At 40.9% G+C, this 17,334-nt stretch overlaps 1 protein-coding gene across 1 annotated transcript in view; it reads left to right on the top strand.

The window, feature by feature from the left end:
- nudcd1 (NudC domain containing 1) overlaps positions 1–14,583 on the top strand; it is a 119,055-nt gene extending 104,472 nt beyond the window's left edge. Inside the window, exons 9-10 of the mRNA XM_033019133.1 lie at positions 8,863–9,019; positions 14,050–14,583. Coding sequence (XP_032875024.1) covers positions 8,863–9,019; positions 14,050–14,348 — 456 coding nt within the window. The 3' untranslated portion in view covers positions 14,349–14,583. The remainder of the gene's footprint in view (positions 1–8,862; positions 9,020–14,049) is intronic.
- Positions 14,584–17,334: the final 2,751 nt, after the last annotated feature.

Genomic DNA, 17,334 nt, shown 5'->3' with positions numbered 1-17,334 from the left:
GGTCAGGTAGGTTATTGCGGACTGAGCGGAGGTGTTCGGCGAAACGATCGCCCAACCTACGCTTGGTCTCACCGATGTAAATGAGCTGACATCTAGAGCAGCGGATGCAGTAGATGAGGTTGGAGGAGATACAGGTGAACCTTTGTCGCACCTGGAACGACTGCTTGGGACCTTGAATGGAGTCGAGGGGGGAGGTGAAGGGACAGGTGTTGCATTTCTTGCGGTTGCAACGGAAAGTGCCCGGGGAGGGGGTGGTGCGGGAGGGAAGGGAAGAATTGACGAGGGAGTTGCGGAGGGAGCGGTCTTTGCGGAAGGCAGACATTGGGGGAGATGGGAAGATGTGGCGAGTGGTGGGGTCACGTTGGAGGTGGCGGAAATGGCGGAGGATTATGTGTTGTATTTGCCGGCTGGTGGGGTGAAAGGTGAGGACCAGAGGGACTCTGCCCTTGTTGCGTGTGCGGGGATGGGGAGAGAGAGCAGTGTTGCGGGTATGGATGAGACCCTGGTGTGAGCCTCATCTATGGTGGCGGAGGGGAATCCCCGTTCCCTGAAGAACGAGGACATTTCCGATGCCCTGGTATGAAATGTCTCGTCCTGGGAACAGATGCGGCGTAGGCGGAGGAATTGGGAGTAGGGGATGGAGTCTTTACAGGGGGCAGGGTGGGAAGACGTGTAGTCCAGATAGCCATGTGAGTCAGTGGGTTTGTAATGTATGTCGGTCAGGAGTCTGTCCCCTGCGATGGAGATGGCCCATTTTGTTTGGACAATAATGTCATAAGCCGTCCAAATTGTCTATATTTTGTGTTATTCTCTCTCCATGATCATTATTTTTAAACTAAATATTCACAACAGTTTGAGTCACATGTATTGTGCAAAATACAATAATTTTGATTATATATTGAGAAACATTAAATTCCTTCCATCTGGCATATAAATTCACGACAGTGAGATTTAAAAATCATGTTATATTGTGAATTCTTATGTGGACGGGATTAGTTTGTTATTTGGATACAGGCTATTTAAAAAAAATATCCTTTTCTTAAAGAAATGGAATCTACAGGACATTCTTAATGGGAAAGTAGTGGGCAGAAAGGCATGTCATGCGTGGTTTTAAGAGCAAAAACTTGTAGTTTACAATGCCTAAATTGAAAAGTTGCGGAAAAACAAGGTGTACAGAGTTGCCTATCGGTTACAATCTGAGGAGTATGATGATGCTACTGATTATGATATGCCAATGTACCAGCTAGCAACTGATCTTCTCCATAAAGACTTGGTCTATTGCTAGAAATTGTAATTTATTTACCAATCTGTTACGGACTTACAGCATATAATACAATAATATTAAAGTTCTGATCTTGAGAATATCACATTTTTGAATTTTCAAGGCAGTCTGGGTGTTTATTACTATTTCCGTCACAACGGTCAATTTTGTAATTAGCTACAATTAGGTAATTAACTAATTATATGCTTTAATTTCAGGTCATCCAAGTAAGATCTTATATTTGTTTCAGAATGCTTCAATCTATAATAACTGAAAATGTAATTCAGTTCTCTTAATTTTTAAGAAAGTTATGGGCTTTTGACTGTCCTCGATCACAGCTTTTGTGTTGTCAATGGAAAAGCAATAGGGAACAAGATGCTAATTTCCGAGTATGAAAATGGCCATAACCTTTTTTAATACTGAAGATATGAAAGTGAATTAGGTGTCAAATTAAACTTCTTTTTATGCTTTATCTGATGGGATAAATTGCAGACTTGATTTTTAAAAATCTCAAAATTTTGTAACATTGCTACATTTAGCACTGGATTGAGCTGTAATTACCGTTCACAGGGCCCACGGCAGAAGCCTTCGAACTCTCGCGTGTGTGTGAGAGTGTGCGCATGCGGCCGCCAAGAAATTGTGTGTCCCCTGTCCCTCGGTCCCCTCCATATTTTGATAGCGATTTCCATCACTGTCTGCAGCAGATAATCACAATAAGATGATGCTCACATCTTCCATCTTGTAATAGACAATAGACAATAGGTGCAGGAGCAGGCCATTTGGCCCTTCGAGCCAGCACCGCCATTCAATGTGATCATGGCTGATCATCCCCAATCAGTACCCCATTCCTGCCTTCCCCCCATATTCCCAGACTCCGCTATTTTTAAGAGCCCTATCTAGCTCTCTCTTGAAAGCATCCAGAGAACCTGCCTCCACCGCCCTCTGAGGCAGAGAATTCCACAGACTCACCACTCTCTGTGAGAATAAGTGTTTCCTCGTCTCCGTTCTAAATGGCTTACTCCTTATTCTTAAACTGTGGCCCCTGTTTCTGGACTCCCCCCAATATCGGGAACATGTTTCCTGCCTCTAGTGTGTCCAAGCCCTTACCAATCTTATATGTTTCAATGAGATCTCCTCTCATCCTTCTAAACTCCAGAGTGTACGAGCCCAGCTGCTCCATTCTCTCAGCATATGACAGTCCCGCCATCCCGAGAATTAACCTTGTAAATCTACGCTGCACTCCCTCAATAGCAAGAATGACCTTCCTCAAATTATGGGACCAAAACTGCACACAATACTCCAGGCGTGATCTCACTAGGGCTCTGTAAAACCGCAGAAGGACCTGTTTGCTCCTATATTTGATTCCTCTTGTTATAAAGGCAAACATGCCATTCGCTTTCTTCACTGCCTGCTGTACCTGCATGCTTACTTTCATAGACTGATGTACAAGGACCCCCAGATCCCGTTGTATTTCTCCTTTTCCCAACTTGACGCCATTTAGATAGTAATCTGCCTTCCTGTTTTTGCTGCCAAAGTGGATAACCTCATATTTATCTGCATTAAATTTCATCTGCCATGTATCTGCCCACTCCCCCAACCTGTTCAAGTCACCCTGCATTCTCATAGCATCCTCCTCACAGTTCACACTGCCACGCAGCTTTGTGTCATCTGCAAATTTGCTAATGCTACTTTGAATCCCTTCATCCAAATCATTGATGTATATTGTAAATTGCTGTGGGCCCAGCACCAAGCTTTGCAGTACCCCACTAGTCACTGCCTGCCATTCTGAAAGGGACCCGTTAATCCCTACTCTTTGTCTCCTGTCTGCCAACCACTTCTCTATCCATGTCAGCACTCTACCATGTGCCCTAATTTTGCCTACTAATCTCCTATGTGGGACCTTATCAAATGCTTTCTGAAAGTCCAGGTACACTACATCCACTGGCTCTCCCTTGTCCATTTTCCGAGTTACATCTTCAAAAAATTCCAGAAGATTAGTCAATCTGCTGTGCTACCTGTAATTCTGAAAAGTGCTTATTAATAGCTGGGGAAAGGGAGTAATTCTCAAGCAAGTTGAAACAAAGCAGGCTGTGAAACAAATAGTTTTGAAAAAAAATCCTCTTATCGAGTAAATAAAATATTAATGAGAACTGGTATTATCAAAATCTCTTGTCATTAGTGTCAACAATGAGGCTGATTCTCGGAATGAGAAATGTTTTGAGATAACAGATTTGATGGGAAACCAGTCACAGCCAAATACAAAGAGCAAATGCCAATTGTTTCCAATGTACCATAAATAAATGTTTTAATTTTTTTCTCAGGCTGAGATAGAATTAAGCATTGCCATCTTCAGAGTAACAGTTCAATTTTTTTCTTTAAATACAATACATCACAGTATAGATTTTTTTTTCACCCAACAGCAAGTAACGACAGTCAATAAAAAGAGTACAGGAACCATGCATTAGTATTTGGTCAATAATTTATTTATGTCTACACCAGGTTATATGTGTGTATTATTCCCCATTGGAACCTCACAAGTCCAACAAGGCTGAGGAAAATCGCAACTTTTCTAGAGCCAGATTAAACTAAAGAGACAAGGAGCAGAGATTCCTCAGGACAGTGTCCTAGGTCCAATATCATCACTGAACTCCCCCACGTCAACATCACTATTGATCAGTGTAATGTGAACCAGAGATAAAAGTTAAGGTCTGAGGCAAGTAACTATGTGATTTAGTGAAAAGTTGTGCTGGAATGAATGTGCTTATAACTTGTGAAATTTGATGATCTTTGGCGTTTCGCCTGCCACTATTTTTCCATCCTTGCAATTAAATTCGGACAACAAAGAAGTGATAACTTCATTTATTCAGCATATATTCAGGATAAACTGCGCATAACAAAGTGTATACTATATTAGTTTATATTTTACTGGCTTCTCGTATTTTATCTAATGATTAAAAGCAAAAATAGACATGAAGGAAGGACTAATGCTCGTAACTAGGCACAGTATATCTCTCAAAGATTTTCCATAAGCTGTAAGGATAGAAAAATCCAGTGGCTGGCGAACAGCCCCAAAACATCATACTTCACAAGTTATTAGATAAAACACATTTGATACCGGCACAATTCTTCACTGAGTTAACTCTATTATCGGTCTTTCACAGATTCAATAATAAATTGCCCTTGGTCCACATCATCAGCCAATCTGTGCAGTCAAAATGTAATCCAACTTGAATTTCATTCAGTTTCTCAACAATAATTGACAAATCATATATTTTTAAATTAAGAAGTATGGGAAATGTAGAGGGAAGAATGACATGGCTATAAACATGACAGGTTTAATAATTCACGGATACAAGTTTTGTCAATCTAACATTCCTTCAAACTGAATAACCGATAGACTCGTGATATCTTCCAAACAAGTCTAAATCTTATTGAATGTTCAAGCTACTGATGTTTCTTTAAAAAAATATATTATTGTAAATTACCACAGTGTCTTGGGCATTACCACTGAGCTGCCACCCTCAAATACCCTTGGGTGGAGTGGGACATCATCATCAATAATCAGAGCACAACTGGGCCAGCCACACAAATACAATGGCTACAGCAGCAGGTCTGATGGTGGTTTCCTGGAGCAAGTGGCTTACCTTCTGACTCTCGATAGTCGTTCATTATCACGTTGAAGCTTCATAAAACTTTGGTTAGGCCGAATTTGCAGTATTGCTTGCAGTACTAGTCGCCCCATTACAGGAAGGATGTGGAAGTGCAAAGGAGATTTACTAGAATGTTGCTTGGATTAGAAGGTATTAGCTATAAGGAGAGCCTGGGTTGGGTTTTTTTTGGATCTTTGGAGGTTGAAGGGAGACCTGATAAAAAATATATAAAATTATGAGAGGCCTGGATAGTGTAGACAGTCAGAGCCTTTTTCTCAGGGTAGAAATGTAGAGGGCACAGTTTTAAGTTCAGAAGAAGAAAGTTTAAAGGATATATGCAGGACAAGTTTGTTTTACGCAGAGTGATGGATGGCTGGAATGTGCTATAAGATACAGACATCATAGTGTTGATTTAGAAGCTTTTGCATTTGCTTATGGATATGCAGGGAGTGGAGAGTTGTGGATTATAAGCAGGCAGGTGATATTGCTTTAAGTTGTCATGTATCATGATATATCATATATTGTAGGGTGAAAGGCCTGCGCCTTTGTTGTACTGTTCTATGTTCTGTTACAAATGTTGAGCAGCCTGGCCTATAGATTCATGCTCTCTTCTCCCATCTCTCTATGAATATCAGTGTTGCACACTACATGAACTTGAACATGTAATCTAGGCTGAAGGCTTCAGTGCCCAAGCGATGGTTTGCTTTACTGGTAAAGAAAGTGTCTTTCAAACCAGACATTAAATCTACTCGTTTGGGGGCATCAATGATTCCCATGCTCATATTTTAAAAAGCAGCAGAGATATTCACCTCAGTGGCCAAGGGGCAATATTGATTCCTCATATACCACTGAAATGATCTTGCGTTGTTCTTTACGGAACCTCACTGTGTGGAAACTGATTGATGTGTTTCCTGCATTTCAATAGTATCTGCATTTCAAATATTTCATTGGATTTAATGAGCCCTGCGGCAGTGAAGGGTGCAAATGAATGTAAGTCTTTTTTCTAGGTTACAAATTCTGAATTGGGATCATGGTGGTTTATATCTGAACAATAAGAGTTTTGTTTTAAGCAGTTTATTATCCTTACAAAGCAACTCTAAAATGATGTATACCAAGGTAATGCATTTCCCATTCATTACTCTTTCTGCTTTATAATTTAATTGGGTATTTAATCATGGTAAGAATTCCAAGCAACTTTCTGATCTGCATATGTAAATTAATAGTGAATTTATTCAGATTGCAAAATATGATCATGGCAATTACTGGTTAATGTTCATATTTGCTGATCAGTAACTGGAAGTCTAGGTATTGAAGAGTGCTTTGATTAATGTATAGGCTATGACAGTTTCCTTGCTCTCCTATAATTGGCATTCATGGGCTTATTTTTGTTTCCCTTGTGCCTTGGTCTGATTTGTTTGTGCAGTTGTTAATGTCATAACCCAAGTGCTCGTGACTTGCATGCCAATTTTCAGTTTGTCTGCCCAACCTCATTATTCTTTTCTGCAATCTCCCAGGAAGATCCGACCTCTTGTCATTTCCTGCCACCAGACTCTCACCAGTGCCATTGCTGGATGAATTTAAAAAGGTTACTGCATTTTCCAGCAAAGCAAGAGGCACCTCCTCCACCATCTCGATGAAGTCCTATAACTTGCTTCTTCAACCTTCAGCACTGCAGTTCACTAGCACCAGCACCGACAGTTCATGGTGACCTTCATGGGACAAGCAGGCAATGCTGAGAGTGGTTGACGTAAACAGTCCCATAGCTATTTCAGCTCTACTATAGTGATTTTTTAAAATATATTGATTTGTAATTGAGTTTAATGTCCCTTCTAGTCTCAAATACATGTCATAGAGTTTGCAAATTTTTTTGCTGAACTAAAGATTGTGGCAGTATTCTTGAGATTTTCTTTCTCTATCCCATGGTTTTATAAATCATGTTACAGGTAATAATGTTAAAGCCATTGGTTGTTATCAGGCAACTTGATTTTAAACAGCTGTTGCTGGAGAATATAATAGTGATTTTAAAAACAAAAAAAGTACATTCATGCTCATGACTTGCCCTGACAACAGAAAAGTGAGTCATCTGGGCCACAGTTGATTCTGTTTGTAAACCTGCTAAAAATATGATGTAAGCAGAGTGAAGAGGCATCTAATGTAGAGCTCCTGCAGTGGCAAAATAGCAGCTTAGGTTTCAATATTACCAGTATTTTGAAACCCAAGCAAAACTCAAGTCCTTTGCAAATTAATGGCCAATAATTGATTGTTTACTGGAAGCAAAATTAACCACATCTCTGGCCCTTGATTCAATATATACGGTCTGTGCTTAATCACTTTATTTCAAATCAGCTTTTTGGATTCCTTTCTCTGAATCCCAGTCTCCTGGCAATCTTCTATGGCTGGAAAGGCCAAGGCTGAATTTGGACACGTTACTCACAGAGTAATTTGTAAAAGTAGTCCCTGCTTTCTCCTTCTTTCCCCTCCCCTTCCCAGTTCTCCCACAGCCCACTGTCTCCGCCTCTTCCCCGCCCCCACATCAGTCTAAAGAAAGGTCTCGACCCGAAACGTCGCCCATTCCTTCGCTCCATCTATGCTGCTTCACACGCTGAGTTTCTCCAGCATTTTTGTCTCCCTTCGAGTAATTTGACCTGGTGAGATATCATAGTGTAATAGCATCCCCCAACATAATTACTGACTGATCAGCCAGAATAAGTATTATTCCATGTTTATTCAGCTTTGCAGCAGTTAAACTCTTTAATTGACAAATATTTTCTGTCCTGATCCTATTCTGCTTTATGTACACCATCCACACTATATATGTGACATTTGGTTTCACTGTTGGTGGTTAGCAGCTTGAACTTAATCAGCAATACATTTCAGCTACCTTTGGCTGCTGCTTGGTCTGCTGTACCTAGTTTAATATCGTCTGTATGCAACACTTATTTGTATTGGGCTTCAACGCCTAAATCATTAAGGTAGATGATAAATGGTAACATTGGTCATTAACAATCATGGTTATTTTAAAACACCTGGGGCAAGAGGGGGGGTCTCGTTAAGGTGGAAGGGTAGAAAGGTGTAAGACCTTTGCTGAGGTTTTAAAATGCTCCACTTCTATTCATGCATTGGATTGTGCAGTTTCAAATGGGGCAGGTAGTTAAGTGCAAAATGCAGCCTCTCTACACCTATGGATTTTGAACATATTTACCAAATAAATAAACCATTTAAAAATGAAACAGAATAATTATTTAAGGAAAGAGCCTGGATTGTTTATCCAGTAACTAAAAGATAGATAAACGCACCAGTACAAAACCCAGGAACAGTTGCATTGTCCTGTGGAAATAACTCATTATGTTATATTTCCTGGAGTCGTCATTATACATTACAGAAATGTGCCCTTCGGTCCAATTCGTCCATTCCACCCTCAGTTAGTTGCCTAACTGAGTGAGTCCCACTTGCCTGCACCTTGCCCATATCCTTTCATATCCTTCATATCGATGTATCAGTCAAAGTTTTTTAAAGCTGTAATTGTACCTGCCTCTACGACTTCCTCTTGCAGTCCATTGTATGTGTGCACCATCCTCTCCATCACCTTTTGAAGGCAAGTTATTAAATTAGGCAATAATAACATTTGTTTCATTCTCATTGATATGTGTGAAACTAAAGAAAGTGCCTCACCCATTGAAACATAAGATAGAGTGGTGTGCAGTGTGTTTGTTAGGTGCGTCTGCTGCAAGTAATTTGCTGCTAACACTGCAATTATTGTTAATATGTTCAGATACCTGCTGAGGAGTTGAGACTTTTGCGTTACCAGTATGGATATTCGAATAATGTAACAACATATAACATAAGCTTTGTTTCTCCCTCCTACAACAGAGTTCTTGTGATTGCAGCCACCTCTCCATTCCCACTAACAAGGTTGTAATGTCTAAGTGCATCTGTAATTTTTGGTTTCAGGTGAACCTGAGCAGTCACCAGTACCTGTTCACGGCTGTGGTGAATGCAGCTGAAATGCCATGTTTGTGTCTGCGCCATGATGTTGATGCACTTTTGTGGCAGCCACAGCCAAAGCAGGAGACCATGTGGCAACATATTGGGACGTTCAATGCTTTGGGTAGGTGAAGACTTTCAATTTGTGCACCAGCACTTTCAATTGGTTAGACAGCCTCTGCTACAAGGAAATCTGCTTGAGCAAGCAGAGAGGGTTGGTACTTACCTAAAATTGGTCTCACCTGTATCCACCTATTACCCTTCTTGCCCTTCCTCTCTTCCACCTCCCCAACCCTTCCCCCACAATCAGTCTGAAGAAAAGTCCCAACTCGAAACGTTGTTCTAAGGAAATGCTGCCTGACCTACTGATTTTCTCCAGTGCTTTGTTGAAGTTTGATAGTCAGTTGATGACATCTGGGTCGGCCATGTGGATTGCTTCATTTCCTGTGATACAAGTCTAAGGCAGGGGTTCCCTCAGTGAGTTTACCTCTCACACATGTGCAGTAATTTAATAAATATGTAGGATTTTATTTACATGATCCATAAACCCAAGGAATTGGCTTAAAAAGAGGATGTGGTTAATAATCTTATTTCCTGTTTTCGTTGTTGAATTATGTTCAAGATTGTTATAAAGATGACATAAATTTGATATGGCAATGTTTCCGAGCCAATGACAGTGAATGTAGTGGGGTATCTTTATAAAACATTGGTTAGACCCCCAACTGGAGAACAATGTGTTGATCTGGTCACCATACTATAGGAAGGATGGAATTTCATTGGAGAGTGTGCAGGGGAGATTTATCAGGATGTTGCCTGGGATGGTTTTAACGATGACAGGGGATTGAATCAGATGGATTTGGTTATCTTGCAGTAGGGGAGGCTGAGGGGAGACCCAATAAAGATATACAGAATTATGAGGAGCATAGGTAGGGTAGATAGCAGAAAACCCTTTTCCCTGGTAGAAATTTCCAAAAAAGAGGATATAGGTTTAGAATAAAAGATTAGTAAGTATCTGGAGAAGAACCTTTTTCATCAAAAAGGTGGTGGAATCTAGAATGTGTTTCCTGAGTGGTTGGTGAAGGCGGGTACTCTCAAAAATTAAGTATATAAAAAAAGCATTGAATAGCGCAGCATGGTAGGTTACAGACCAAGTGCTGGCAGATGGGTTTACCATAGATGGACACTTAATGGTCAGCATTGACTGTTTCCTTGAATGTACAGTGGAGTATATATGATTAGTTACCCATTGTGATAGAGCAGTAAAGTGGCACAATACATTGGCAGTACATTTTATTGATGAGCATTTTGGGGGAAATGGGTGATTGGAATAGTTAATGTATCTTTTAGCTCTTGTTTCAATAACATGCGTGTTTCCAGAGCAATGTTTGACTCTACCTCTGCTACATCTCACATGTTGCTAAAATCCTCACCAATACTTTTGTAATGTGCAGAGATGCAATCCACACAAATGCCTAGCCATTCTTCCTTGTTACCATCCATTAACTCAAGGTCATCCAAAACTCTGAAATTTGAAGTGACTTGAGTCCCAACTTGAATCAAACCTATTAACACATCTCACTTGTGCATGCAGACCTGGAAGGGAGTGTTTTCATTTTCAAATCCATCTTTGATTTCAATCCCTTCGTGGTCTATCCCTGTAACATCCTCGAAGATAGCTGCTATTCCAGTATAAGACACTTGAACCTCCAAATATTGTTATATGTTTCTTCTCCACATTGGTTCCAACTGTGCATTTAGAGATGTGAGCGTTTATTCTCGAAATTACCTGGGCTGAAACTGAGATTTAAAGGTTGATCTTCAGGCCACATGAGGCCCCAGACCTGAAAGATGGACATGGTATTAGCACATAAGTGCTTCCATCGATCAAATACCTCTGATTTCTTGTGGTAGCAAATCCGCTTCACCTCAGTAAATACTATTTCAATTACTGCTTTAAGCTTTAAATCACTCCTGAAATTTTCAGACATTGAAAATCGTAACTCTCAATTTTCTCTCAGCTAAAATTGTGTTCGATGGTGATTTCAGGATTTAAGCTATGTTTTGATGAGCTTGGAATAGCACAGTTTCCTTCGGTGAATAACTTTGAATAGGTTGAATACCTGGGTATCATTGAATCCTTGAGTCATGTGGTACATTCTTGCCTGGCTCAATAATCCATTTAAATCACATGGATATTTTGAACATTTCTGGTCTTTCCCTACAACTGACCATGCAAGATTGTTTGGTTTTAAATTACCTACTGTTAAATATTCAATAGCAACAGAAATATAAATTAATATTGCATTTTTAACGTTGTAAAATCTTCCAAGGCCCTTCTCAGGAGCATTGTCAAACAAAATTGATGCCAACTACTCAAAGCAGTAGGACAAGTGACCACAAAAAAGGTTTAAGTAGCATCTGGATGGCAGAAGGAATCTTGGAAAGACAGAGAGAATATAAAGTAGGAGTATGGTAGGTTGTGTACCGAGATAAAACACGACAGAGTATTCATTTTTAATGGTGAGAGATTGAAAGATTTGGTTCAGAGAGACACAAGTTCTTGGACATTAAACATCACAATTATAATATTTAGAAGAACATACAATACATTGGTCGTTATTGCAAGAAGATTTAAGTATAAGGGTGGTGAAATCTTGCGCCAATTATATAGAACTAATATTTGGAATTATGTGTGCATGTCTAGTTATCCTACCTTATGAATTATATACTTGCGGTAGATGAAGTTAGACATAATTGACATGGAATGTTTGACTTCTAAAGAGAGATTAAGCAGACTGGGACAATACATTTTAGAAGAATGAACTCTTGCCGCAATATACCAAATACATGCAGGGCTTTAGAGGGTAAATGAGGATTTGATATATCCTATGGCTGCGGTGTTGAAAACCAAGTCTTACAGTCTCTAAATAATGGGTTGGCCTCCCAGATCAGAGTTGAGAATAAATTTATTCTCTCATAAGAGAGTAAATTTTTGCAATTCTCTATCTGACAGAGCCTTGGATTTTCACCGCTGGAATGTATTCAAAACAGATCAAAGGATTTTTAGATACAGTTCGAAGGAAATCTGGGGATATGAGAGTGCAGGAACGAGGCACCGAGGTCAAAGATCAGCCATGCTATTTGCCATATTTTATGTTCTTATGAGATTTAGGGAGGGAATTTTATGCTCTTATGAAGTTTAGGAAGGGCCATTCAGCCCACTGTTGCACCTATTGTCTATAATTCAGAGTTTAAGGTCCAAAAATAGCAGCCAGATTTCGACCAATTCAGTTCACTCCACGTGGCAGCAAGAAGTGGCTAGCCACCACCCTCCTCGTGGGCATTTAAGGGCAAATTGTGCCAGGAAAAGCTACATTTAGGGAGGAATTTCTTTAGTCAGAGGGTGGTGAATCAGTGGAATTCATTGCCACAGTGAGCTGTGGAGGCCAAGTCAATAGATATTTTTAAGGTGGAGATTGATAGATTCTTGATGAGTACGGGTGTCAATGGTTATGGGGAGAAGGCAGGGAAATGGGGCTGAGAGGGAAAGATAGATCAGCCATGATAGAATGGTGGAGCAGATGCTTGATGGGTCAAACGGCCTAATTCTGCTCCTACAACTTATGATTTCAGAAAATTTGCAATGAAGCTAAAGACATAAATACTGTTGGTGGGGTTTCAAAATAAGGAGTGTACAAATAGCCACAATTGATAGAAAGAACACAGAATTCTGATGATTGGTCTGAAGAAATTTGAAAATATGGATGAAAACTTTAAATTGAGAAACAAACTACACTTGAAGTTAGTGCCCTAGTCTTTGACAACACCACTCCTTTCCGTTGCATTCAGTACTGCACCTCGTTTGAATCTTGTTTGCTCGTCTGCTATTTCATATAAACAACTTTACCTGTCACATCTGAAAGTCTGATTAATATGACATTTCCCAAGCCTAGATTCATCCTTGCCCAGGCATCTGGAAATCGACTGCCAGAATGGACCAGTGCAATATCATGAGAAGTGTCAAATGCTGTCTTCTTGCCCCTCCTACTACTGCGTTAATAATTCCCTTCATATTATTGTATTTTGTACTTCATTTTCCTTCCTTTTCCCTCCCGTGTAGTATTGCCTAATTAAAGTGCTTGCATTTATTAATTTCAAAAGATGATACAGAGTCGTAAGCCTGTGTTTATTTCTCATGTAATGCATTTTGTAAAGGTCATATTCCTCTCATCAGGCTGGTTAAATCATTGGGACTAAGATGAGAAAGGGTTGTTTTACTTGGAGCATTGTTTTGTGTACTGTTACACAGTTGAGGCTGAGTTTAATGGATTTTTGAGCAACAATTGAACTAGCATTGGTCATTGGGTAGGAAATTGTAATTGCTCTATCACTAATGACACCCTGGCCATAAACTTTGGACACCACAACCTATTTATCTACATAGACACAAAAAGCTGGAGTAACTCAGCGGGACAGGCAGCATCTCTGGAGCGAAGGAATAGGTGACGTCATCCATTCCTTCCCTCCGGAGATGCTGCCTGTCCCGCTGAACGATTCCAGCTTTTTGTGTCCATCTTTGGTTTAAACCAGCATCTGCAGTTCCTTCTTACACTATTTAATTACATATTCCACATGCTTTTCCCTAACCCCTGTAGACCAAGACTTGGCCTTCTGTTACTACTTCTGCCCAACTTCATTCATGAATTCCATTGACCTGCACTGTGGACCTTTGCACTTTATTTTGCTTTTAGATAAATGTACAGCATGTCAAATCTAGTACATGTTTGTGAATTCAAGTCCTACTTGAGCATGTAATCTAGGTTGACACACAAATGCAGTAGAGATAGCACTGCACCTTATTGTCTTTCAAAGACATTAAACAGAGACGTGTCCTGTCAAGGAGTAGAAAATCTCAAGGCTTTATTCTGAAGAAAAAATAATTCTCTATGGTCGCTGTTTATTTCTCCACAAAGAACAGAGGATCAGCTGATCATGGGTCTCAGCTGCTTTGGGAGTTTACGGTGTGCAGAATGGTTTATCTAATTCCTACATGCCAACAATGCCTACACATCAAATAATGTATGCTTTGAAATATACTGAGGATTTGTAAAAAATGTTCAGTGCAATGTTTAATCAAGGCTTTCCATGTTTCAGGCTATGTTCAGGCATCTAAGCGTGAGAAGAAGTTTGCAACTTGTGCTCCCGACCATTCATACGCTGCTCTGTGTGAATGCTTCCGACGGGTTTTTATTTACCGCCAGCCCTCGCCTGTTCAAACCGTGCTGTACAACCGAAAGGAAGCCAGGCATGTTGGGCAAGTTGCCAAGCAGCAGGTTGCTAACTTGGAAACCAATGATCCGGTGTTGGGTTTTCAAGCTACAAGTGAGAGGCTATTTGTTTTAACAACAAAGAACTTGTTTGTAATTAAAGTAAATGCCAATAGCTCTCAGTAAAATCTAGTTCGCAGGCTTTGGGACAACATGTAAAGCCATTTGTTACAGTTCTAATTTAGATATGCTTTGCATAATTACAAAGCACACACTGTTATCTGTTTATATAGCTCTGGTTATCTTGGTTATTACTGGTGATATTCCTTTGAAAAGATCTATGCACAGATGTAACAGATTGTGCTACTTAAATGACACATCTTGGCGATGCATAATTAAAAGTGGTTTCACACTTTGAAATCCAATCGTAAAGCTTCATTTTGTGCATCAGAAATACTGTGTGGGCAATCCTGCTAAATCAAAGTACAGTGTGGGAAGGAACTGCAGATGCTGATTTACACTAACGATAGGCATAAAATGCTGGAGAAACTCAGCGGGGCAGACAGCATCTCTGGAGAGAAGGAATGGGTGACTTTTCGGGTCAAAACCCTTCAGACTGAGATTCAGGGGTGAGGGAAATGAGAGATATGGAAGGGTAAGGTGTGAAAACGAGAGATCAAAGGGGACGGAGATCAAGGAAAATGTAGAATAGATCACAGTTAGCAGGTGACAATGAGGCATACAATATAAAATGTAATCAGGAGTACAGGCAAACCAGTCAGAGTTTGGGAGGGATAGAGAGAGAGGGTTACTTGAAGTTACTTGAAGTTAGAGGTCAATATTCAAATCACAGTTTTCTCCCACCGATAAGGTATCCTTAGAGTTTGTACATCGTAGTATGATATGCGGTGTCTGTCTGGACTTTTCAAACTGCAGCCTGGGGCTAAATATCAAAACAAATATACTACAAATTCTCAAATTCTGTGATAAAATGAGAAAATGCTGGAAACACTCAAGTCAGGGAGCATCTAGGGAAAGAGACTCAGGCTAATGTCAGAACTGTTGAAATATTGATGCTAATTCTCTTCTAACTGATGTACCCTGACTTGCTGAGTTTTTCCTGCATTTGCAGATTGTATTACACTAGTTGGAGCTCCTGACAGCTAGACACATTTCGATGATTCTTAATTTTGCAAAAACTATGCTATAGCCTCTGTACCAATCAAAGACTATGTTAGGCTCAGTGCTGTCACTTCATCTTCCTCTAAACATAATTATGAAAACAACTCCAATCCAATGGAGTCCAGGTCCTCCAGGTCCTCACTAACCAGATGTGTGGGAAGTAACTGCATATGTAGGTTTAAATCAAAGGTAGACACAAAATGCTGGAGTAACTCATGGGGACAGGCAGCATCTCCGGAGAGAAGGAATGTGTGATGTTTCGGGTCAAGACCCTTCTTCAGACTGGTTAGGGATAAGGGAAACGAGAGATATACGATGATGTAGAGAGATAAAGAACAATGAATGAAAGGTATGCAAAAAAATAACGATGATAAAGGAAAAAGGCTTTATTTAGCTGTTGGGTGAAAACGAGAAGCTGGTGCGACGGGTGGGGAAGGGATGGAGAGAGGGAATGCCGGGGCTACCTGAAGTGAGAGAAATTAATATTCATGCAACTGGGCTGTAAGCTGCCCAAGCGAAACATGAGATGTTGTTCTTCCAATTTGCGTTTAGCCTCACTCTGACAATGGAGGAGACCTAGGACAGAAAGGTCTGTGTGGGAATGGGAAGGAGAATTAAAGTGTTTAGCAACCGGGTGATTTCTTAGATTCAGGTGGCCTGAGCGAAGGTGTTTCGCGAAACGATCGCCAAGGCTAAGTTTGATCTCGCCGATGTATAAGAGTCCACATCTTGAACAATGGAAACAGTAGATGAGATTGGAGAAGGTGCAAGTGAACCTCTGCCTAACCTGAAAGGATTGTCGGGATCCCTGGACAAAGTCGAGGGAGGAGGTATAGGGACAGGTGTTGCATCTTCTGTGGCTGCAGGGGAAGGTACCTGGGGAGGAGGTGGTTTGGATGGGAAGGGATGACTTAATCAGGGAGTTGTGATGGGAATGTTTTCTGCGGAAGGCAGAAAAGAGTGGAGATGAGAAAATGTGGCTAGTGGTGGGATCCCATTGGAGGTGGCGGAGATTTTAGAGGATTACTAGACTAAGTGGGACCCGTTGGGTCCCATGTTCACACGGGAGGACTGGTCCCCCGACGCAATATTCCACCTCTCCACCGATTCCAATATTGGTGGCCAGTGGGGGTGGGGGGGACTTTCTGGAGCGCTGGTATGGGTGTTGGCTGCAGGGACTACTGGTCTCCAGAGGGCTAGTATGGACATTATGGGCCAAATGGATTCTTGGGGTGGCAGCTCAGTCCCTCAAGCCTGATGTGCTGGCAGCTCACTCACGGCTGGTGGGCTGGCAGTTGACTCACGGCTATTCCTTGAAATACCATTTCAAGCAGAGTGCAAGGCCACCAAATTCAAATCCATTTTCCTACCATTTCTAGCAGGGTGCAAGGCCACCAAATTCAAGTGCAGTTTCTTACCTCTTCGAGCAGGCAGTTTCATACCCCTTCAAGGAGGGTGCAAGGCCACCAAATTCTGGTTCAGTTTCCTACCACTTCAAGCAGGGTGCAAGGCCACCAAATTCAAGTGCAGTTTCATACCACTTCAAGCAGGGTGCAAGGCCACCAAATTCAAGTGCAGTTTCATACCATTTCAAGGAGGGTGCAAGGCCACCAAATTCAAATGCAGTTTCATACCATTTCATGCAGGGTGCAACAACACCACATTCAAATGCATTCATGCCATTTCATGCAGGGTGCAAGGCCACCACATTCAAATGCAGTTTCATACCATTTCAAGCAGGGTGAAACCACCATAAAACCACACAAAACACCACACTCACAGTTCAGTAGACATTCAGTGTGTTCAGTTGATTCACAACTCAGACAGATCGTGACCTCTCCCTCCCCCATCATGCAGAGACTCACACATCCGGGTTTTATAATCCCTCCCTCTCCCACCGGAAAAGGTGTGGCCTTCATGGCGTGATTGACAGGAGAAAGATTCTCAACATTTTCTAAACACTAATAACACTTTTATTTTTCATTGATGG

The sequence above is a fragment of the Amblyraja radiata genome, chromosome 4 (assembly GCF_010909765.2).
Source record: "Amblyraja radiata isolate CabotCenter1 chromosome 4, sAmbRad1.1.pri, whole genome shotgun sequence".
In the NCBI taxonomy this organism is placed as follows: domain Eukaryota; kingdom Metazoa; phylum Chordata; class Chondrichthyes; order Rajiformes; family Rajidae; genus Amblyraja; species Amblyraja radiata.
This window is presented reverse-complemented; position numbering and strand designations above follow the sequence as displayed.